The sequence below is a fragment of the Oncorhynchus clarkii genome, chromosome 6 (genome assembly GCF_045791955.1).
Source record: "Oncorhynchus clarkii lewisi isolate Uvic-CL-2024 chromosome 6, UVic_Ocla_1.0, whole genome shotgun sequence".
In the NCBI taxonomy this organism is placed as follows: domain Eukaryota; kingdom Metazoa; phylum Chordata; class Actinopteri; order Salmoniformes; family Salmonidae; genus Oncorhynchus; species Oncorhynchus clarkii.
The window spans coordinates 88,729,629-88,754,700 of NC_092152.1; the positions used below are offsets into that span (position 1 = coordinate 88,729,629).

Here is a 25,072-nt window from a genome sequence, read left to right on the forward strand (position 1 = left end):
TGGGGTTCTCCTATGGGGTTCTCCTATGGGGTTCTCGTATGGGTAGAGGACCCTTTTGGAAACCTTGTTTCAATACACTGTAAATTAAATGTGATGTTACTGTATAAAGAGTAGCTGGCAGGTGTATTCAGAGCTGTGTGTTTCTCTGTAGAGTGGAGGGATGTCTGCCTCTGTGTCCTGGTCACATGGTGCTGGATGAGGTCACTCAGAGATGTGTCCATGTTGAAGACTGTGAGTATCAGGACATTTTCTCCTCTTCACTCCACTCCACTCCACTCCACTCCACTCCACTCCACTCCACTCCTCTCCTCTCCTCTCCTCTCCACTCCACTCCTCTCCTCTCCACTCCTCTCCTCTCCTCTCCCCTCCCCTCCCCTCCCCTCCCCTCCCCTCCCCTCCCCTCCCCTCCCCTCCTCTCCTCTCTTCTCCACTCCTCTCCACCCCACTCCAGTTCTCATACTAGTGGTAACTCAAACTGACTACATTATCAGAAGTAAAATGGACTATCCAGTAACTGAGGACTATTTACTATTTATGTTAAAGTTGGATTTGTACAGTGATGTGGGACAGATACAAATATATTTAGGTTTAGAGGATATCCTTGTTTTTAAAATGACTCAACAACCCACTCATACATGTAAAGGTCACATGAAACATACCCCTTGCACGTGTTATTGGGCTCACCTCAAGATCTCTGAATACATACAGTAACAAGATAAATACAGTGTCCTATCAGATTTCTGAGACGTTGAGATATTCACAGCTAACATCTGTTTAATCAAGATCAACACTCTAATCTACCATCAACATGGGTCATGAGCCATGTGCTGTGTGTGGTTGAAGTTTGGCCACAGGGGAGGAATGGATCACTCTACTTCTTCTTCTTCTTCTACTCTCTCTCTCTCTCTCTCTCGCTCCCTCTCTCTCTCTCTCTGTCTCTTTCTCTCTCTCTCTCTTTCTTTCACTCTCTCTCTCTCTTTCTCTCTCTCTTTCTCTCTCCACCCTCTCTCTCTCTCTCCTAGGCCAGCAGCAGTGCTTCTCTAACAGTTGTTTTATTGTTTGTGCTCCAGGCATTAAGCCACCAGTTGCTGTGCAGCCCATTACTACTGTCAGCAGTGTTGAGTCAACACCTGCAGCTGTCACTCCTTCAGCCACCACAACCACCACTAGGAGCAGCCCGGCTAGCCCTGGCCTCTCCACGGCACGCTCCACCCCGGGTCCCCCTGCCCCCCTCACCACCACCTCCATCCAGCCTCCCTACACCACCACCCCTTCAGACACAGTCCCCACCACTGCAGCCACCACCACCACCATTCCTATTGTCTCAACTTCTGCTTTGGATGCTCTGACCACCTCTGCTAAGGTTCCGACCACAGTGACCGATAAGGTGGTTCTGCCCAGCACCTCTTCAGCCGTACCGACTCCAGAGGGAACCAGTGCAGCATCAACACCCTCAACTCCATCCCTGGCCACCACAGTCAGACCTGAGGTGGTGGAGGTTGTATCTACAGTGAAGACATCTCCATCCTTACCCTCCACTACAGAAGGCAGTACAGAGAGGACGACCAGGGCCCCCAGCTCCACACCCAGCCCCCTAGGCCCCAGCACAGAGAGGACCAGCCAGGTCCCCTTCTCTATCACAGCTCTGTTCTGGCTCACGTCCTCCACCACCAGGCCCTCTCTACGCCCAGGAACTACAGACACCACATTCACCAGCCCCCCACCATCCACTACCATGGGCCCCTGGATAAGCTCCACCGTGGGGCCTACTCAGACCAGCGCCTTGCCTGCAGTACCAGTCACCCCCACCAGTGTGACCACCAAGGCCACCACACGTCCAGGAGACACAGTGACTCCAGTCTCAACCACCTCTAGTCCACGTCCAACCACAGTCTCAGAGACACCCAGGGACACAGCTTTGACTATAACTAGGACTACAACCAGGACTACAACCAGGACTACAACTAGGACTACAACCAGTACTACAGCTTCTATAACCACCCTTGGTGCACCCACAGAGACAAGCACAAAGCCTGTAACTGTGGAGACAACCGAGCCATCAACAATCAAAGTCCTCTCTCCTGGTGTATCGACTACAGCCGATACCACAGTACCCTCTCTCTCACCGACCTCCACCGTTCACACCGTAACAACAACAATACCACCACCACCAGAACCCACTTCAAAACCCAGCACGGTATCAACCTCACCAGTCACCCCTTTCACTACTCTCAGAACTACACCGTCCACACGCCCGAAGACAACACCACCACTTGTTTTCACGGCAACCACAGAGAAGACCGTTCACGCCTCCCCGACAGAGCTGAGGACATCCACAACTCCAGTTCCTGAGCTACCGACTACCACCGCTGTTCCCATACTGCCAACGACAACAACAATATCAACCGGTCCGACCTCAGAACAGCCGGCGACAACCAAGAAAACGACGAGAGCACCGGTCTCAACGGCAACAGCGGAACCCTTGGCAACGACCCGTATAACCATGACACCGACTGTAGTCACACCTGTGATTGTCATAGACACGGTAACAACATCTCAACTGACAACAACACCTACAGCCTACACTGAAAGGACCTCGTGGTCTGGCATTGTTTCAGCCACAGAGAGAACTACAGAACACACAACCGCAACCGCACACCTGACCGAAGCTGTGGACTGGAGACTGACCCCTACTACCGGTCCCCCGACCGTACGGACCACAACAACGACCACCAAACCTCCAGACCTTCTGGTAACGACCACAGAGTCCCCCCAGATCACCGTCACCTCTCCTTCCATCTCCACCACAACAGAAGCAGTGGTCCCAACCACAACCACAACCACATTACCTGTATCACCGGTGTCACACACAGAGACCACCACGACCACCTTCACCTCTCCTTCCATCTCGACCACAACAGAAGCAGTGGTCCCAACCACAACCACATTACCTGTATCACCGGTGTCACACACAGAGACCACCACGACCGTGCTAGGTCCACCAGAGGCTGTAGGGACCGTAACGATCCAGCCCCCCACCACACTGAAGACCACGGAGCCTTGGAGGCCCCCCCACAGCGAAACCTCCACCACTCCTTCTAGCCCTGTCTCTAGCACAGAGAGGGTGATCACACCTGAGGTCCCAGTGAAACCTGCGGTCAGTACAGAAGTAGACGTCTCTCCACACCAAGTCATCTCCACTACCACCACTGACTCACTTCACCACGTTGCTTCATCTACAGCGCCAGGCGTCACCACCACAACCTCAGTTACCATGACGACCACTGCCAAAACCACCACAGCTCCGCCCGAGACTTCAACCGGCGCAGTTTCAACCTCCAGGACTGAGAGACCTCCTGCGACACCCGAACCCCCGGCCGTGCCTGGTGTACCTGGGGAACCAGCATTATCTTTCACCACAACGGTCCCCACGACAACTGTCCCACCTTTACCTGGTGTCCTTATGACCACCATCACACCTGTACCTGGTGTCCCAGTGACAACTGTCCCACCTTTACCTGGTGTCCATACGACCACCATCACACCTGTACCTGGTGTCCCAGTGACCACGGTCCCACCTTTACCTGGTGTCCATACAACCACCATCACACCTGTACCTGGTGTCCATACAACCACCATCACACCTGTACCTGGTGTCCATACAACCACCATCACACCTGTACCTGGTGTCCATACAACCACCATCACACCTGTACCTGGTGTCCATATGACCACCATCACACCTGTACCTGGTGTCCCAGTGACCACTGTCCCACCTTTACCTGGTGTCCATACGACCAGCATCACACCTGTACCTGGTGTCCCAGTGACCACTGTCCCACCTTTACCTGGTGTCCATACGACCACCATCACACCTGTACCTGGTGTCCCAGTGACCACTGCCATCAGCCCAGTGACCATCAGACCGCTAACAGAGACTACTAGCGTTCCTCCCGATACAGGAAGGGTGGAAGTATTGTCTACTACTTCCACAACAACTACACAAGAACCAACTTCTTCCTGGTCTGGTCCAGTAACCACAACCAGCTCTTCCACCTCCACCACGTCAGTCCCCAGACCCACTAGCCACCCAGAGAGAGTCACTACCAGAGTGGTTCCTACTTCTAAAGTGGTCTCCAAGACCACCCACAGACCAATGACAACAACACGCAGGACAACAACAGGCAGGGTTCCCGTGACGACGTCCAGAACTGCCACAACGGTGAGGTCCACCGCCAGACCGAGCACTGTTAGGGCAACTGTAGATACAAGAACTCTGGGAGTTCCAGGGGTTCCGACAGCGACGACCAGACCCGGTCCCCCTACGGTCGCTCCTCCTAGCCTGGTCACAGCTACCGTCTCAGAGGTTGTTCCAACCATGACCGTTCGTACCACGACCAAACCAGTCACCACTGCCAGAACCACAGAATCTACCGCCGTCCCCACAGGACCCACAGGAGCGACCACAGAACCATCCACATCCACCACTACTACACCAGAAGGAATAGTACCATCCACCACTAGAGAGACAGGGGATACTCCAGCATTCACAGAGAGCACAACCAGAATGACTCCTTCTACAGAGGTCGCAGCCACTCCAGGGGTCACACCAAAGGTCACGCCAAAGGTCACACCAGATGTGACAGCAGCTCCCTCAGTCCCCGCCTTGCCCCCCACGGCCACCCCGACCTCCACCCCAGAGCCAGAGAGGGTGGACGGAGTAGACACCACTGCACCAAAGACTCCATCGCCGTCACCTGTGTCTCCGTACACCACATCAGAGACAACCGCGTCACCATCGGTAGTATCGCCATATACCACGACAGAGCGTGTTGGAACTACGGCAGAGGTTACTACATCCATGGCAGTGTCCTCAACTAGGATGTGCACTGTGAGTAGACCAAGTCCTCTCTCCTTTCCTCTCTTCTCCATGTAGGCTCAATGGGGCTCAATGGTGCTCAATGTAGGCTCCATGGGGCTCAATGTAGGCTCCATGGGGCTCAATGTAGGCTCCATGGGGCTCAATGTAGGCTCCCTGTGGTTCAATGTAGGCTCCATGGGGCTCAATGTAGGCTCCATGGGCCTCAATGTAGGCTCCATGGGGCTCAATGTAGGCTCCATGGGGCTCCATGTAGGCTCCATGGGGCTCAATGTAGACTCCATGGGGCTCAATGTAGGCTCCCTGAGGCTCAATGTAGGCTCCATGGGGCTCAATGTAGGCTCCATGGGACTCCTGAGTGGCGCAGCGGTCTAAGGCACTGCATCTGAGTGCTTGAGGCGTCACTACAGACCCTGGTTACGAATCCAAGCTGTATCACAACCGGCAATGATTGGGATTCCCATAGGGCGGTGCACAATTGTCCCAGCGTCATCCAGGTTATTGTTTGGCCGGTGTAGGCCGTCATTGTAAATAAGAATTTGTTCTTAACTGACTTGCCTCGTTAAATCAATACATATGTATATATATATATATATATAATATTTGTTACTATCTGAAAAGTCCAGGCCTCTCTGTAGGCCCAGTCGTCTCAGCCTGTTACCTTATTTACTAACGCTCTGCAGTCTTCTAGCTACTTGTTCGTACGTGGTTTCTCTCATCAATGGTTTCTCTCATCGATGTCTTCATCTAATCTTTGTTTTCAATTAGGAAACTCTACAACACATGTTGTTCAATCTGTTCAGGTAGTAACTGTTGTTCTTCCCTGTCTCAGCCTCCCTATTCAGAGATCATAGATGAGTGTACCAAGTTCCTCTGTGTGAGCGGCCAGCTGGTCCGATTCAACATGTCCCAGAACTGTCTGTATAACTCCACCCCTCCTAACTGCGGCCTGCTCGGCTTCGCCATCCTGGTCAACGGGGACAAGTGCTGCCCGCAGTGGGACTGCCCATGTGAGGACAACTGCTAGGCGACACACGTTCACAGTAGTAGACACGCACTCCAATGGAGGCTGGTGGGATGAGCTATAGGAGGATGGGCTCATTGTAATGGCTGGAATGGAATAAAAAGGAAGGGAGTCAAACAGGTTGTTTCCATATGCTTGATGTGCTTGATAACTTTCAATTTATTTCACTCCAACCATTAAAATGAGCCCGTCCTCCTATTGCTCCCCCCACCAGCCTCCACTGACGCACACACACACACACACACCCTCCCCGTCAGGCGTTTCTCAGTCATAATGTCCTGTTTCTTGCCGGTGTTGTCCTGTCTCCTTCAGGTCGCTGCTCAGTGTTCCCCGACCTGAACGTGATCACGTTTGATGGTAACAGCGTGGCCATCTACAAGGCTACCTCCTACATTGTGACCCAGCTGCCCAGCGAGACCGTCAGCATCGTGGTCCAGGAATGCCCCGCTGACTCAGACACGGTGAGGATGAGGGTACATTAGGTCATTGTAACGCTTGTGCCCCCAAAATGGCTGCCTCAGCGAAAGTGAGGCCATGAAGCTATAGAATTTACAGTAGGTAACTGTAACGCCGGTTTCCCCAAAATGGCCGCCTCAGACACAGTGAGGCCCTATACTGTAGCTACAGTACCTTTGCAGAAAGTATTTCAGTGGCGATAATCAATAAATATGGTGATAAAGGACATCCTTGTCTTACACCCCTATATAATGTAAAATTCTCAGGAAATTATCATTATTCATTCACATGTCGAGTAGTTGTATATGACTTTAATCCCTTTTATTCGAGATTCTTAGCCTTTGTAAATAAAATAAAAAAGTATATTTAATATTTATTTTTCTGTTTCCATCCGAAGCTGCTGTGGAATTTCACCAACCTGTGTCTAGTGGTTTTGAACATTACCCACAAGTCCAACCACCTGGTCATCAACAGACTGCAGAGGAGGGTCAGTCTGTTCCTTCGTCTCTTCTTCATCTCTACTTATCTCTTCTTAATCTCTTCCTATCACTTCTTCATATCTTTCTATCTCTTCTTCATCTCTTCCTATCTCTTCTTCATCTCTCCCTATCTCCTCTTCATCTCTTCCTATCGCTTCTTCATCTCTTCTTCATTTCTTCCTCATCTCTTCCTATCTCTTCTTCATTTCTTACTCATCTCTTTTTCATCTCTTCCTATCTCTTCTTCATCTCGTATTCATCTCTTCCTATCGCCTCTTCATTTCTTCCTATCGCTCCTTCATCTCTTCCTATCTCTTCTTCAGCTCTTCTTCATTTCTTCCTCATCTCTTCCTATCTCTTCTTCATCTCTTCTTTATCTCTTCTTCATCTCTTCATATCTCTTCTTCATCTCTTCCTATCTCTTTTTAATCTCTTCCCATCTCTTCTTCATCTCTTCATCTCTTCCTATCTCTTCCTAATCTCTTCCTATCTCTTCTTCATCTCTTCTTCATCTCTTCCTATCTCTTCCTATCTCTTCTTCATCTCTTCCTATCTCTTCTTCATCTCTTCCTAACTCTTCTTCATCTCTTCCTATCTCTGCTTCATCTCTTCCTAACTCTTCTTCATCTCTTCCTAATCTCTTCTTCATCTCTTCTTCATCTCTTCTTCATCTCTTCCTATCTTTTCCTATTTCTTCCTCATCTCTTCCTAATTTCTTCTTCATCTCTTCTTCATCTCCTCCTATCTCTTCTTCATCTCTTCCTATCTCTCCTTCATCTCTTCCTATCTCTTCTTCATCTCTTCCTATCTCTTCTTCATCTTTCCCATCTCTCTCGGTCTAACTAGCCCTTTATTCACCAATTTAACTACGGACAGAATCAAAGTCAAGGTCAAGTAGAAAGAGTTGATCCTAGACATAAAAAGGGATGAGATGTTAATGAACTTGCCACACACAGTAGTGTTCGTAGGCCTATCTATATTAGACAATACAGTACCCCTCAACATATAGGATTTTGACACCTCTTTTCTCTTTGTCAGCTGTATGTGAACTCGAGGTACGCCAAGCCGAGGTTCAAGAAGTTTGGCTTTGAGATCCTGGACACCGGCAACATGTATCTGATCCGTACGCCAGCGGGCCTGAAGCTGCAGTGGTTCCACAGCACGGGCATGTTGGTCATCGAGACAGAGAGCTACAACAGCAAACTGCCCACCATGGGCCTCTGTGGTATGTTGTGTAGTTAGAACTTATGAGGACGTTGGTATGTGGTCTACCAGGACACTGTCATGTGGCACCAGGACACTGGTATGTGGTTACCAGGACACTGTCATGTGGCACCAGGACACTGGTATGTGGTTACCAGGACACTGTCATGTGGCACCAGGACACTGGTATGTGGTTTACCAGGACACTGGTATGTAGTTTACCAGGACACTGTCATGTAGTTTACCAGGACACTGTCATATGGTTTACCAGGACACTGGTATATGGTTTACCAGGACACTGGCATGTGGCTTACCAGGACACTGTCATATGGTTTACCAGGACACTGGTATATGGTTTACCAGGACACTGGCATGTGGCTTACCAGGACATTGTCATGTGGCACCAGGACACTGTCATGTGGCTTACCAGGACACTGGCATGTGGCTTACCAGGACATTGTCATGTGGCACCAGGACACTGGTATATGGTTTACCAGGACACTGATATCTGGTTTACCAGGACACTGTCATGTGGCACCAGGACACTGTCATGTGGTTTACCAGGACACTGGTATGTGGTTTACCAGGACACTGGTATGTGGTTTACCAGGACACTGGTATGTGGTTTACCAGGACACTGGTATGTAGTTTACCAGGACACTGGTATGTAGTTTACCAGGACACTGATATCTGGTTTACCAGGACACTGGTATGTGGTTTACCAGGACACTGGTATGTGGCTTACCAGGATGCTGGTATATAGTTTACCAGGACAATGCCATTTGGTTTACCAGGACACTGGCATCCATTTGAAGTGGAGTGGTATGGAGGCTGGTTGTAGTGTGCTTCCCAAGTGGTACCCTATGCCCTATTTATACCACTCCTTTTGCCCCGGCCATGGGGTCAAAGGTAGTGCACTAGGGATAGGGTGCCATTTGGGACGTACCATAGGACCTCACCTGCTATAGCCATTCAGATTGAGTTGGGGCCATAGATTGAGAAGGGGCCATAGATTGAGAAGGAGCCATAGATTGAGAAGGGGCCATAGATTGAGAAGGGGCCATAGATTGAGAAGGAGCCATAGACTGAGAAGGAGCCATAGATTGAGAAGGAGCCATAGACATCGATTGAGTAGGGGCCATATATTGAGTAGGGCCCATAGATTGAGTAGTGGCCATAGATTCAGTAGGGGCCATAGATTCAGTAGGGGCCATAGATTGAGTAGGGACCATAGATTGAGTAGGGCGCCATAGATTGAGTAGGGGCCATAGATTGAGTAGGGGCCATAGATTGAGAAGGAGGCATAGATTGAGAAAGTGCCATAGATGGAGTAAGTGCCATAGATTGAGTAGGAGCCATAGATTGAGTAGGGGTCATAGATTGAGAAGGGGCCATAGATTGAGTAGGAGCCATAGATTGAGTAGGGGCCATAGATTGAGAAGGAGTCATAGATTGAGAAGCAGTCATAGATTGAGAAGGGGCCATAGATTGAGAAGGAGCCAAAGATTGAGTAGGGGCCATAGATTGAGAAGGAGGCATAGATAGAGTAAGGGCCATAGATTGAGTAGGGGCCATAGATTGAGAAGGGGCCATAGATTGAGTAGGGACCATAGATTGAGTAGGGGCCATAGATTGAGAAGGAGCCATAGACATCGATTGAGTAGGGGCCATATATTGAGTAGGGCCCATAGATTGAGTAGTGGCCATAGATTCAGTAGGGGCCATAGATTCAGTAGGGGCCATAGATTGAGTAGGGACCATAGATTGAGTAGGGCGCCATAGATTGAGTAGGGGCCATAGATTGAGTAGGGGCCATAGATTGAGAAGGAGGCATAGATTGAGAAGGGGCCATAGATTGAGAAGGGGCCATAGATTGAGAAGGAGCCATAGACTGAGAAGGAGCCATAGATTGAGAAGGAGCCATAGACATCGATTGAGTAGGGGCCATATATTGAGTAGGGCCCATAGATTGAGTAGTGGCCATAGATTCAGTAGGGGCCATAGATTCAGTAGGGGCCATAGATTGAGTAGGGACCATAGATTGAGTAGGGCGCCATAGATTGAGTAGGGGCCATAGATTGAGTAGGGGCCATAGATTGAGAAGGAGGCATAGATTGAGAAAGTGCCATAGATGGAGTAAGTGCCATAGATTGAGTAGGAGCCATAGATTGAGTAGGGGTCATAGATTGAGAAGGGGCCATAGATTGAGTAGGAGCCATAGATTGAGTAGGGGCCATAGATTGAGAAGGAGTCATAGATTGAGAAGCAGTCATAGATTGAGAAGGGGCCATAGATTGAGAAGGAGCCAAATATTGAGTAGGGGCCATAGATTGAGAAGGAGGCATAGATAGAGTAAGGGCCATAGATTGAGTAGGGGCCATAGATTGAGAAGGGGCCATAGATTGAGTAGGGACCATAGATTGAGTAGGGGCCATAGATTGAGTAGGGGCCATAGATTGAGAAGGAGCCATAGATTGAGTAAGGGCCATAGATTCAGTAGTGGCCATAGATTGAGTAGGGATCATAGATTGAGTAGGGGCCACAGATTGAGTAGAGGCCATAGATTGTCTAGGGGCCACAGATTGAGTAGGGGCCATAGATTAAGGGCCACATATTGAGTAGGGTCCCTGAGATGTTGTGCATGTTTTGTAGGTGTAGATTGAGAAGGGGCCATAGATTGAGTAGGGGCCATAGATTGAGAAGGGGCCATAGATTGAGAAGGGGCCATATATTGAGTAGGGACCATAGATTGTGTAGGGGCCATAGATTGAGTAGGGGCCATAGATTGAGTAGGAGCCATAGATTGAGTAGGGGTCATAGATTGAGAAGGGGCCATAGATTGAGTAGGAGCCATAGATTGAGTAGGGGCCATAGATTGAGAAGGAGTCATAGATTGAGAAGCAGTCATAGATTGAGAAGGGGCCATAGATTGAGAAGGAGCCATAGATTGAGTAGGGGCCATAGATTGAGAAGGAGGCATAGATAGAGTAAGGGCCATAGATTGAGTAGGGGCAATAGATTGAGAAGGGGCCATATATTGAGTAGGGACCATAGATTGTGTAGGGGCCATAGATTGAGTAGGGGCCATAGATTGAGAAGGAGCCATAGATTGAGTAAGGGCCATAGATTCAGTAGTGGCCATAGATTGAGTAGGGATCATAGATTGAGTAGGGGCCACAGATTGAGTAGGGGCCACAGATTGAGTAGGTGCCACAGATTGAGTAGGGGCCACAGATTGTGTAGGGGCCACAGATTGAGTAGGGGCCATAGATTAAGGGCCACATATTGAGTAGGGTCCCTGAGATGTTGTGCATGTTTTGTAGGTGAACGTGCCATTCCTGAAATAATAACGCTGTTTCATCTTCTGGCTCCCCGCTCACTATCCCTCCCTTCTTGCATTCTGGCCATGGCCTTGCCCCCGACGCATGCTCTCTCTCACTCTTTCTCTCTCGCCTCTCCCCCTCTGTTCCCCTCTTCTGATCACCTCTCTCTCTCTCTCTCTCTTTGTCTCTCTCTTTGTCTCTCTCTTTGTCTATCTCTTTGTCTCTCTCTTTGTCTCTCTCTCTCTCTCGTCTCTCTCTCTCTCTCTCTCTCTCTCTCTCTCTCTCTCTTTGTCTCTCTCTTTGTCTCTCTCTTTGTCTCTCTCTCTCGTGACTCTCTCTCTCTCTCTCTCTCTCTCTCTCTCTCTCCTTGTGTCTCTCCCTACTCCCCCCTCAGGCTGCTGTGATGGTAACCCGGCCAACGACCTGATGCTGTCGAATGGGACGACAGTCGGAGAGAGCGAGGACCCGGCGGTGTTCATCGACAGCTGGCAGGTCCCCAACACCACTAGTTACATCAGCCACAGCCGGCGCAGAGAAGTCAACTGTTCCACCAGCGACTGTTCCCAGTGTATGACCATGCTGCGAAACACCTCCTTCAGCCCCTGCCATGCTTTTGTAGGTTCCCTGCTTCCTCTCTCTCTCTCCCTCGTCGTACAGTACCCCCCCATCCCAATACAGTACTGTAGATGTGTTTAAACATACAGACAGACGATTCTGTACAGTACCCTCCCATCCCAATACAGTACTGTAGATGTGTTGAAGACATAAGACAGACGATTCTGTACAGTACCCTCCCATCCCAATACAGCACTGTAGATGTGTTTTAACATACAGACAGACGATTCTGTACAGTACCCTCCCATCCCAATACAGCACTGTAGATGTGTTTTAACATACAGACAGACGATTCTGTACAGTACCCTCCCATCCCAATACAGTACTGTAGATGTGTTTAAACATACAGACAGACGATTCTGTACAGTACCCTCCCATCCCAATACAGTACTGTAGATGTGTTTTAACATACAGACAGACGATTCTGTACAGTACCCTCCCATCCCAATACAGTACTGTAGATGTGTTGAAGACATAAGACAGACGATTCTGTACAGTACCCTCCCATCCCAATACAGTACTGTAGATGTGTTGAAGACATAAGACAGACGATTGAAGAAAACGCTGTTGTATTTCTTGTAATGTACCGCAGGTTCCTCCCAGTACGTTCTGTGAGGTGTGGGTACGTGACGCAGAGTACGTCAACAACCCCTGTGTAGCGCTGGCTGCATACGTGGCATCTTGTCACAAGTTCAACGTCTGCATGGAGTGGAGGAGCCCAGACTACTGTCGTAAGGACTGGCTTTATTCTGCTGCACTGGCTGTTTAACATGGCTTCCAAAGCACAGTCAGACACATGAAGCCTTACACATTACACTATAATGTTATAACATCAGTCAATACACTATAATGTTATAACATCAGTCAATACACTATAATGTTATAACATCAGTCATTACACGTTTAATACATAGGCAAGTCAGTTAAGAACGAATTCTTATTTACAATGACAGCCTACCGGGGGTTAACTGCCTTGTTCAGGGGCAGAACGGCAGATTTTTTATCTTGTCAGCTCGGGGATTCGAACGAGCAACCTTTCGGTTGCTCTAACCACCTGCCGCCCCACTCACAGTATAATGTTTTAATGTCAGTCAACACACTCACAGTATAATGTTTTAATGTCAGTCAACACACTCACAGTTTAATGTTTCCATGTCAGTCAACACACACAGTATAATGTTTTAATGTCAGTCAACACACTCACAGTATAATGTTTTAATGTCAGTCAACACACACAGTATAATGTTTCCCTGTCAGTCAACACACTCACAGTATAATGTTTCCATGTCAGTCAACACACTCACAGTATAATGTTTTCATGTCAGTCAACACACTCACAGTATAATGTTTTCATGTCAGTCAACACACTCACAGTATAATGTTTTAATGTCAGTCAACACACTCACAGTTTAATGTTTCCATGTCAGTCAACACACTCACAGTATAATGTTTTCATGTCAGTCAACACACTCACAGTATAACGTTTTCATGTCAGTCAACACACTCACAGTATAATGTTTTAATGTCAGTCAACACACTCACAGTTTAATGTTTCCATGTCAGTCAACACACTCACAGTATAATGTTTCCATGTCAGTCAACACACTCACAGTATAATGTTTTAATGTCAGTCAACACACTCACAGTATAATGTTTTAATGTCAGTCAACACACTCACAGTATAGTGTTTCCATGTCAGTCAACACACTCATGGTATAATGTTTTCATGTCAGTCAACACACTCACAGTATAATGTTTTAATGTCAGTCAACACACTCACAGTATAATGTTTCCATGTCAGTCAACACACTCACAGTTTAATGTTTCCATGTCAGTCAACACACTCACAGTATAATGTTTTAATGTCAGTCAACACACTCACAGTATAATGTTTTAATGTCAGTCAACACACTCACAGTTTAATGTTTCCATGTCAGTCAACACACTCACTGTATAATGTTTTCATGTCAGTCAACACACTCACAGTATAATGTTTTCATGTCAGTCAACACACTCACAGTATAATGTTTTCATGTCAGTCAACACACTCACAGTTTAATGTTTCCATGTCAGTCAACACACTCACAGTATAATGTTTTAATGTCAGTCAACACACTCACAGTATAATGTTTTAATGTCAGTCAACACACTCACAGTTTAATGTTTCCATGTCAGTCAACACACTCACAGTATAATGTTTTAATGTCAGTCAACACACTCACAGTTTAATGTTTCCATGTCAGTCAACACACTCACAGTATAATGTTTCCATGTCAGTCAACACACTCACAGTATAATGTTTTAATGTCAGTCAACACACTCACAGTATAATGTTTTAATGTCAGTCAACACACTCACAGTATAATGTTTCCATGTCAGTCAACACACTCACTGTATAATGTTTTAATGTCAGTCAACACACTCACAGTATAATGTTTCCCTGTCAGTCAACACACTCACAGTATAATGTTTCCATGTCAGTCAACACACTCACAGTATAATGTTTTAATGTCAGTCAACACACTCACAGTATAATGTTTCCATGTCAGTCAACACACTCACTGTATAATGTTTTAATGTCAGTCAACACACTCACAGTATAATGTTTCCCTGTCAGTCAACACACTCACAGTATAATGTTTCCATGTCAGTCAACACACTCACAGTATAATGTTTTAATGTCAGTCAACACACTCACAGTATAATGTTTTCATGTCAGTCAACACACTCACAGTTTAATGTTTCCATGTCAGTCAACACACTCACAGTATAATGTTTTAATGTCAGTCAACACACTCACAGTATAATGTTTTAATGTCAGTCAACACACTCACAGTTTAATGTTTCCATGTCAGTCAACACACTCACAGTATAATGTTTTAATGTCAGTCAACACACTCACAGTTTAATGTTTCCATGTCAGTCAACACACTCACAGTATAATGTTTCCATGTCAGTCAACACACTCACAGTATAATGTTTTAATGTCAGTCAACACACTCACAGTATAATGTTTTAATGTCAGTCAACACACTCACAGTATAATGTTTCCATGTCAGTCAACACACTCACTGTATAATGTTTTAATGTCAGTCAACACACTCACAGTATAATGTTTCCCTGTCAGTCAACACACTCACAGTATAATGTTTCCATGTCAGTCAACACACTCACAGTATAATGTTTTAATGTCAGTCAACACACTCACAGTATAATGTTTCCATGTCAGTCAACACACTCACTGTATAATGTTTTAATGTCAGTCAACACACTCACAGTATAATGTTTCCCTGTCAGTCAACACACTCACAGTATAATGTTTCCATGTCAGTCAACACACTCACAGTATAATGTTTTAATGTCAGTCAATGTCATTGTGTAAAGCAAAATACAAAGTTCTGCATCATGGACGTAAGAATATTGACTGAAGCTCTGTCGCCTGTCGTGGTTCTGATAATGTTTATGAACAGTTTAAAACAGTGTCTGTCTCACCTCTCTCCTCTCCCAGCCTTCATGTGTCCAGACCGACTGCGTTACCAGGCCTGTCTGCCTACCTGTACGGCCCAGTCCTGCTCCAACCACGACTTTGACCACGACCCTGAGCAGTGTACAGGCCTGACAGAGGGATGTGTTTGTCCTGAGGGCACTCTGCTCCATCGACCCTACTCTGCCCTCTGCATCCCCCCTGAGAAGTGTGGTAAGCCTTCACTGATCAACCCTCCGCCATCACACACACAATCAAATGAACACTGGTCAACATTCATATGATACAAAACACCCGGTCTGGTCTGGTCTGGTCTGGTCTGGTCTAGTCTGGTCTAGTCTAGTCTAGTCTAGTCTGGTCTGGTCTGGTCTGGTCCGGTCCGGTCCAGTCTAGTCTAGTCTAGTCTGGTCTGGTCCGGTCCGGTCCTGTCCAGTCTAGTCTAGTCTGGTCTGGTCTGGTCTGGTCTGGTCTGGTCTGGTCTGGTCTGGTAGTCTAGTCTAGTCTAGTCTAGTCTGGTCTGGTCTAGTCTAGTCTGGTCTGGTCCGGTCCGGTCCGGTCCTGTCCAGTCTAGTCTAGTCTGGTCTGGTCTGGTCTGGTCTGGTCTGGTCTGGTCTGGTCTGGTCTGGTAGTCTAGTCTAGTCTAGTCTAGTCTGGTCTGGTCTGGTCTGGTCTGGTCTGGTCCGGTCCGGTCCGGTCCGGTCCGGTCCGGTCCGGTCCGGTCCGGTCCGGTCCGGTCCAGTCTAGTCTGGTCTGGTCTGGTCTGGTCTAGTCTGGTCTGGTCTAGTCTGGTCTGGTCTAGTCTAGTCTGGTCTGGTCCGGTCCGGTCCGGTCTGGTCTAGTCTGGTCTGGTCTGGTCTGGTCCGGTCTGGTCTGGTCTAGTCTAGTCTAGTCTAGTCTGGTCTGGTCTGGTCTGGTCTGGTCTGGTCTGGTAGTCTAGTCTAGTCTGGTCTGGTCTGGTCTGGTAGTCTAGTCTAGTCTGGTCCGGTCCGGTCCGGTCCGGTCCTGTCCTGTCCGGTCCGGTCCGGTCCGGTCCAGTCCAGTCCAGTCTAGTCTAGTCTGGTCTGGTCTGGTCTGGTCTGGTCTGGTCTGGTCTGGTCTAGTCTGGTCTGGTCTGGTCTGGTCCAGTCTAGTCTAGTCTGGTCTGGTCTGGTCTGGTCTAGTCTAGTCTAGTCTAGTCTGGTCTGGTCTGGTCTGGTCTGGTCTGGTCTGGTCTGGTCTGGTCTGGTCTGGTCTAGTCTAGTCTAGTCTAGTCTAGTCTAGTCTAGTCTAGTCTAGTCTAGTCTAGTCTAGTCTGGTCTGGTCTGGTCTGGTCTGGTCTGGTCTGGTCTGGTCTGGTCCGGTCCGGTCCGGTCCGGTCCGGTCCGGTAGTCTAGTCTAGTCTGGTCTGGTCTGGTCTGGTCTGGTCTGGTCTGGTCTGGTCTGGTCCGGTCCGGTCCGGTCCTGTCTAGTCTAGTCTAGTCTAGTCTGGTCTGGTCTAGTCTGGTCTGGTCCGGTCTGGTCTAGTCTGGTCTGGTCCGGTCTGGTCCGGTCTGGTCTTTAGTGGAATACACTTACTGTAAGTCACACTGAGTAAGAACATCTGAGTAATGCATCTTACACTCCAGTACATGTTTTATCTGTGTGTGTGTGTCTGCCAGCCTGTACGGACAGTTCGGGAGTACCCCGTGCTCCTGGCGAGGTGTGGAAGGCGTCTAAAGATGGCTGCTGTATGTATCGCTGTGACAACGACAGTATCGTTCCCGTGGAGTATAACTGCTCTGCCGTGTCTCAGCCGCTCTGCCGCAGGGCCGGGGAAGTGGTCATCAGTCTGGCAGACGACACCTCCTGCTGCCCACAGAAAGCTTGCGGTAAGAAACTGGCACATTACTACAGTACACTGGGAAAATTCAAGTTAGGTTAACCTAAAACTTAGTGGGTTAAACCAAATAACTTAAACCAGTGGTGGAAAATGTACTCGATTGAAATACTTGAGTAAAAGTAAAGATACCTTAATAGTATTTAAAAAAAAGTCCCCTAGTAAAATACTACCTGAGTAAAAGTCTAAAAGTATTTGGTTTTAAATATACTTAAATATCAAAAGTAAATGTAGTTGCTAAAATATGCTTAAGTATCAAGAGTAAAAGTATGAATAATTAAAAATTCCTTATATTAAGCAAACCAGACGGCACAATTTGAATGTTTATTTTGTTATTTGACGAATAGCCAGGGTTTACACTCCGACCCTCAGACATCATCTCCGACCCTCAGACATCATCTCCGATCCTCAGACATCATCTCCGACCCTTAGACATCATCTCCGTCCCTCAGACATCATCTCCGACCCTCAGACATCATCTCCGACCCTCAGACATCATATCCGACCCTCAGACATCATCTCCGTCCCTCAGACATCATCTCCGATCCTCAGACATCATCTCCGACCCTTAGACATCATCTCCGACCCTCAGACATCATCTCCGACCCTCAGACATCATCTCCGACCCTCAGACATCATATCCGACCCTCAGACATCATCTCCGTCCCTCAGACATCATCTCCGATCCTCAGACATCATCTCCGTCCCTCGGACATCATCTCCGACCCTCGGACATCATCTCCGACCCTCAGACATCATCTCCGACCCTCAGACATCATCTCCGACCCTCAGACATCATCTCCGACCCTCAGACATCATCTCCGTCCCTCAGACATCATCTCCGACCCTCTGACATCATCTCCGACCCTCAGACATCATCTCCGACCCTCAGACATAATCTCCGTCCCTCAGACATCATCTCCGATCCTCAGACATCATCTCCGACCCTCAGACATCATCTCCGTCCCTCAGACATCATCTCCGACCCTCAGACATCATCTCCGTCCCTCAGACATCATCTCCGATCCTCAGACATCATCTCCGTCCCTCGGACATCATCTCCGACCCTCGGACATCATCTCCGACCCTCAGACATCATCTCCGACCCTCAGACATCATCTCCGATCCTCAGACATCATCTCCGACCCTCAGACATCATCTCCGTCCCTCAGACATCATCTCCGACCCTCAGACATCATCTCCGATCCTCAGACATCATCTCCGATCCTCAGACATCATCTCCGTCCCTCAGACATCATCTCCGACCCTCAGACATCATCTCCGTCCCTCAGACATCATCTCCGACCCTCAGACATCATCTCCGTCCCTCGGACATCATCTCCGACCCTCGGACATCATCTGCGACCCTCGGACATCATCTCCGACCCTCGGACATCATCTCCGACCCTCGGACATCATCTCCGACCCTCAGACATCATCTCCGACCCTCAGACATCATCTCCGTCCCTCAGACATCATCTCCGACCCTCAGACATCATCTCCGACCCTCAGACATCATCTCCGACCCTCTGACATCATCTCCGACCCTCAGACATCATCTCCGACCCTCAGACATCATCTCCGTCCCTCAGACATCATCTCCGACCCTCTGACATCATCTCCGACCCTCAGACATCATCTCCGACCCTCAGACATCATCTCCGACCCTCAGACATCATCTCCGACCCTCAGACATCATCTCCGACCCTCAGACATCATTTAAAAACAAAGCATTTGTGTTTATTGAGTCCCTCAGATCAGAGGCAGTAGGGATGACCTTGATAAGTGTGCGAATTGGACCATTTTCTGCCCTGCTAAGCATTCAAAACATAACGTATTATTTTGGATGTCGGGGAAAATGTATGGAGTAAAAAAGTACATCATTTTCCATAGGAAAGTATTTTTTATTTATTTAACCAGGCAAGTCAGTTAAGAACAAATTCTCATTTACAATGACGGCCTACACCGGCCAAACCTGGGTCAAACCTGGGCCAAACCTGGGTCAAACCTGGGCCAAACCTGGGTCAAACCTGGGTCAAACCTGGGCCAAACCTGGGTCAAACCTGGGTCAAACCTGGGCCAAACCTGGGTCAAACCTGGGTCAAACCTGGGTCAAACCTGGGCCAAACCTGGGTCAAACCTGGGCCAAACCTGGGTCAAACCTGGTTCAATTGCACGCCGTCCTATGGGACTCCCAATTACGGCCGGTTGTGATACAGCCTGGATTCCCCCACTCAGGAGCCCAAGTAAAAGTTGTAAAAAATATGAATAATAAAGCAAAGTACAGATAACCCCAAAAAACTACTTAAGTAGTACTTTAAAGTATTTTTCACTTAAGTACTTTACACCAAAGACTTTAACCAACTTAGCAAAGTCAGCTGCTGTCCTATGAAAGCCTGCTGTAACACTCTGTCACAAGTGGACCACTACTCAAAAAGAATGAATCCGATGGCCCTGAAAACAACTGTGAAGGAACTTTAAAGAGTTGAGAGCTCAACTCAATGTCAACGGGAACTTGAGTTCCACTTGAACAATTTAGGAACGATGTTTAGGCGGCCATTATGTATTGTGATTGGTTTGTATTGATCTGATGGTGTCTGTCTGTCTGTCTGTCTGTCTCTCTGTCTCTCTGTCTCTCTGTCTCTCTGTCCGTCATCCAGTTTGTAACCAAACCCTGTGTGACATCTTCCCCCCGGAGTGTCAGTATGGAGAGAAGCTGGTGTCTTACTTCAGAGAGGACTCCTGCTGTCCAGACTACGTCTGTGGTGAGGGGGCCTCTCTTCTGTATAATCACCACCACTAGGCCATATGATGATACTAAGCTATATTATGATAATGATGATTCCAGGCTATATTATGATACCAGGCTATATGATGATACCAGGCTACATGATGATACCAGGCTATATGATGATACTATTATATATGATGATACAATTATATATGATGATACTAGGATATATGATGATAACAGGCTACATGATGATACCAGGCTATATGATTATACTAGGATATATGATGATACTAGACTATATAATGATACAATTATATATGCTGATACTATTCTATATGCTGATTCCAGGCTATATGATGATACTAGACTATATGATGATACTAGGATATATGATGATACTATGCTATATGATGATACTAGGCTATATGATGATACTAGGATATATAATGATACTATGCTATATGATGATACTAGGATATATGATGATATCAGACTATATGATGATATCAGACTATATGATGATACCAGGCTATGTGATGATACTATTCTATATGATGATAACAGGCTACATGATGATACCAGGCTACATGATGATACTAGGTTATATGATGATACTAGACTATATAATGATACAATTATATGTGATGATACTATTCTATATGATGATACTAGGATATATGATGATACTTTGCTATATGATGATACTAGGATATATGATGATACTAGGTTATATGATGATACTATTCTATATGCTGATTCCAGGCTATATGATGATACTAGGCTATATGATGATACTAGGCTATGTGATGATACTATTCTATATGATGGTACCAGACTATATGATGATACTATTCTATATGATAATACCAAGCTATATGATGATACTATTCTATATGATGATACTAGGCTATATGATGATACTATTCTATATGATAATACCACACTATATGATGATACTATTCTATATGATGATACTATTCTATATGATAATACTAAGCTATATGATGATACTATTCTATCTGATAATACCAAGCTATATGATGATACTATTCTATATGATGATACCACACTATATGATGATACTATTCTATATGATAATACCAAGCTATATGATGATACTATTCTATAAGCTACAGTGCCTTGCGAAAGTATTCGGCCCCCTTGAACTTTGCGACCTTTTGCCACATTTCAGGCTTCAAACATAAAGATATAAAACTGTATTTTTTTGTGAAGAATCAACAACAAGTGGGACACAATCATGAAGTGGAACGACATTTATTGGATATTTCAAACTTTTTTAACAAATCAAAAACTGAAAAATTGGGCGTGCAAAATTATTCCGCCCCTTTACTTTCAGTGCAGCAAACTCTCTCCAGAAGTTCAGTGAGGATCTCTGAATGATCCAATGTTGACCTAAATGACTAATGATGATAAATACAATCCACCTGTGTGTAATCAAGTCTCCGTATAAATGCACCTGCACTGTGATAGTCTCAGAGGTCCGTTAAAAGCGCAGAGAGCATCATGAAGAACAAGGAACACACCAGGCAGGTCCGAGATACTGTTGTGAAGAAGTTTAAAGCCGGATTTGGATACAAAAAGATTTCCCAAGCTTTAAACATCCCAAGGAGCACTGTGCAAGCGATAATATTGAAATGGAAGGAGTATCAGACCACTGCAAATCTACCAAGACCTGGCCGTCCCTCTAAACTTTCAGCTCATACAAGGAGAAGACTGATCAGAGATGCAGCCAAGAGGCCCATGATCACTCTGGATGAACTGCAGAGATCTACAGCTGAGGTGGGAGACTCTGTCCATAGGACAACAATCAGTCGTATATTGCACAAATCTGGCCTTTATGGAAGAGTGGCAAGAAGAAAGCCATTTCTTAAAGATATCCATAAAAAGTGTCATTTAAAGTTTGCCACAAGCCACCTGGGAGACACACCAAACATGTGGAAGAAGGTGCTCTGGTCAGATGAAACCAAAATTGAACTTTTTGGCAACAATGCAAAACGTTATGTTTGGCGTAAAAGCAACACAGCTCATCACCCTGAACACACCATCTCCACTGTCAAACATGGTGGTGGCAGCATCATGATTTGGGCCTGCTTTTCTTCAGCAGGGACAGGGAAGATGGTTAAAATTGATGGGAAGATGGATGGAGCCAAATACAGGACCATTCTGGAAGAAAACCTGATGGAGTCTGCAAAAGACCTGAGACTGGGACAGAGATTTGTCTTCCAACAAGACAATGATCCAAAACATAAAGCAAAATCTACAATGGAATGGTTCAAAAATAAACATATCCAGGTGTTAGAATAGCCAAGTCAAAGTCCAGACCTGAATCCAATCGAGAATCTGTGGAAAGAACTGAAAACTGCTCTCCATCCAACCTCACTGAGCTCGAGCTGTTTTGCAAGGAGGAATGGGAAAACATTTCAGTCTCTCGATGTGCAAAACTGATAGAGACATACCCCAAGCGACTTACAGCTGTAATCGCAGCAAAAGGTGGCGCTACAAAGTATAAACTTAAGGGGGCTGAACAATTTTGCACGCTCAATTTTTCAGTTTTTGATTTGTTAAAAAAGTTTGAAATATCCAATAAATGCCGTTCCACTTCATGATTGTGTCCCACTTGTTGTTGATTCTTCACAAAAAAATATAGTTTTATATCTTTATGTTTGAAGCCTGAAATGTGGCAAAAGGTTGCAAAGTTCAAGGGGGCCGAATACTTTCGCAAGGCACTGTAAATGATGATACCAGACTATATGATGACACCAGACTATATGATGATACCAGAGTATTTGATGATACCAGACTATATGATAATACCAGACTATATGATGATGCTATTCTATATGATGATACCAGGCTATATGGTGATACTATTTTATGTGATGATACTTGGCCATGGTGATACATATGTTTAAAATGTGTGTTGTATGTGTATTTCTGTGTGTGTGTGTGTGTGTGTGTGTGTGTGTGTGTGTGTGTGTGTGTTTGTTTGTTTGTTTGTTTGTTTGTTTGTTTGTTTGTTTGTTTGTGTGTGTGTTGTGTACAGAGTGTGACCCAGAGCGCTGTGAGTCAGACGTCCCAGCCTGTAGAGAGGACCAGACCCTCATCGCCACCAGGGCTGATGGCAGCTGCTGCCTGGCACACATCTGTAGTGAGTCAACCACAACAATATAACCACAATGCAACCATGACAGACCTGCATCATCCCACAACATAACCACAACCATGACCACAATATAACCACAACGCAACCACACCACAACCACAACCATGACCAAAATATAACCATGACCACAACATAACCACAACCATGACCACAATATAACTACAACCATGACCACAACATAACCACAACCATGACCACAATATAACCACAACCATGACCACAACATAACCACAACCATGACCACAATATAACCACAACCATGACCGCAACATAACCACAACCATGACCACAATATAACCACAACCATGACCACAATATAACCACAACCATGACCACAACATAACCACAACCATGACCACAATATAACCACAACCATGACCACAACATAACCACAACCATGACCACAATATAACCACAACCATGCCCACAATATAACTACAACGCAACCATGACAGACCTGCATCATCCCACAACATAACCACAACCATGAGCACAATATAACCACAACCATGACCACAATATAACCAAAACCATGACCACAACATAACCACAACCATGACCACAATATAACCACAACCATGACCGCAACATAACCACAACCATGACCACAATATAACCACAACCATGACCACAACATAACCACAACCATGACCACAATATAACCACAACCATGACCACAGCATAACCACAACCATGACCACAATATAACCACAACCATGCCCACAATATAACTACAACGCAACCATGACAGACCTGCATCATCCCACAACATAACCACAACCATGACCGCAACATAACCACAACCATGACCACAATTTAACCACAACGCAACCACAACCACACCACAACCACAATATAACCACAACCACAACACAACCATGACCACAACATAATGACAATGCAACCAAAACCATGACAGACCAGCATCATCCCACAAACATAACCAGAATCTAATTCTTCGTCATGCCATTATATACATTGTTAAAGTTATGTGTTTTACTGTCAAACTGTGGTGTCTCCTTTCTCCAGTGTGTTGATGTGTCTCCTTTCTCCAGTGTGTTGATGTGTCTCCTTTCTCCAGTGTGTTGATGTGTCTCCTCTCTCCAGTGATGTGTCTCCTTTCTCCAGTGTGTTGATGTGTCTCCTTTCTCCAGTGTGTTGATGTGTCTCCTTTCTCCAGTGATGTGTCTCCTCTCTCCAGTGTGTTGATGTGACTCCTTTCTCCAGTGATGTGTCTCCTTTCTCCAGTGTGTTGATGTGTCCTCTCTCCAGTGTGTTGATGTGTCTCCTTTCTCCAGTGATGTGTCTCCTTTCTCCAGTGATGTGTCTCCTTTCTCCAGTGATGTGTCTCCTCTCTCCAGTGTGTTGATGTGTCTCCTTTCTCCAGTGTGTTGATGTGTCTCCTTTCTCCAGTGTGTTGATGTGTCTCCTCTCTCCAGTGTGTTGATGTGTCTCCTTTCTCCAGTGTGTTGATGTGTCTCCTTTCTCCAGTGTGTTGATGTGTCCTCTCTCCAGTGTGTTGATGTGTCTCCTTTCTCCAGTGATGTGTCTCCTTTCTCCAGTGATGTGTCTCCTTTCTCCAGTGATGTGTCTCCTCTCTCCAGTGTGTTGATGTGTCTCCTCTCTCCAGTGTGTTGATGTGTCTCCTTTCTCCAGTGTGTTGATGTGTCTCCTTTCTCCAGTGTGATGATGTGTCTCCTCTCTCCAGTGTGTTGATGTGTCCTCTCTCCAGTGTGTTGATGTGTCTCCTTTCTCCAGTGTGATGATGTGTCTCCTCTCTCCAGTGTGTTGATGTGTCCTCTCTCCAGTGTGTTGATGTGTCTCCTCTCTCCAGTG

The 25,072-nt window shown here is 46.5% G+C and overlaps 1 protein-coding gene across 1 annotated transcript in view; it reads left to right on the plus strand.

Annotated features, from left to right (window-relative positions):
* LOC139412480 (otogelin-like) overlaps positions 1 to 25,072 on the plus strand; it is a 116,023-nt gene that overhangs the window by 77,886 nt on the left and 13,065 nt on the right. The window contains exons 34-49 of the mRNA XM_071159270.1: positions 152 to 231; positions 1,071 to 1,674; positions 1,717 to 2,782; positions 2,876 to 3,488; positions 3,915 to 4,291; positions 4,367 to 4,891; positions 5,712 to 5,889; positions 6,216 to 6,364; positions 6,757 to 6,846; positions 7,877 to 8,063; positions 11,759 to 11,979; positions 12,572 to 12,710; positions 15,488 to 15,676; positions 17,101 to 17,310; positions 19,979 to 20,083; positions 23,117 to 23,221. Of these exons, the coding sequence (XP_071015371.1) occupies positions 152 to 231; positions 1,071 to 1,674; positions 1,717 to 2,782; positions 2,876 to 3,488; positions 3,915 to 4,291; positions 4,367 to 4,891; positions 5,712 to 5,889; positions 6,216 to 6,364; positions 6,757 to 6,846; positions 7,877 to 8,063; positions 11,759 to 11,979; positions 12,572 to 12,710; positions 15,488 to 15,676; positions 17,101 to 17,310; positions 19,979 to 20,083; positions 23,117 to 23,221 (4,838 nt within the window). The remainder of the gene's footprint in view (positions 1 to 151; positions 232 to 1,070; positions 1,675 to 1,716; positions 2,783 to 2,875; positions 3,489 to 3,914; positions 4,292 to 4,366; positions 4,892 to 5,711; positions 5,890 to 6,215; positions 6,365 to 6,756; positions 6,847 to 7,876; positions 8,064 to 11,758; positions 11,980 to 12,571; positions 12,711 to 15,487; positions 15,677 to 17,100; positions 17,311 to 19,978; positions 20,084 to 23,116; positions 23,222 to 25,072) is intronic.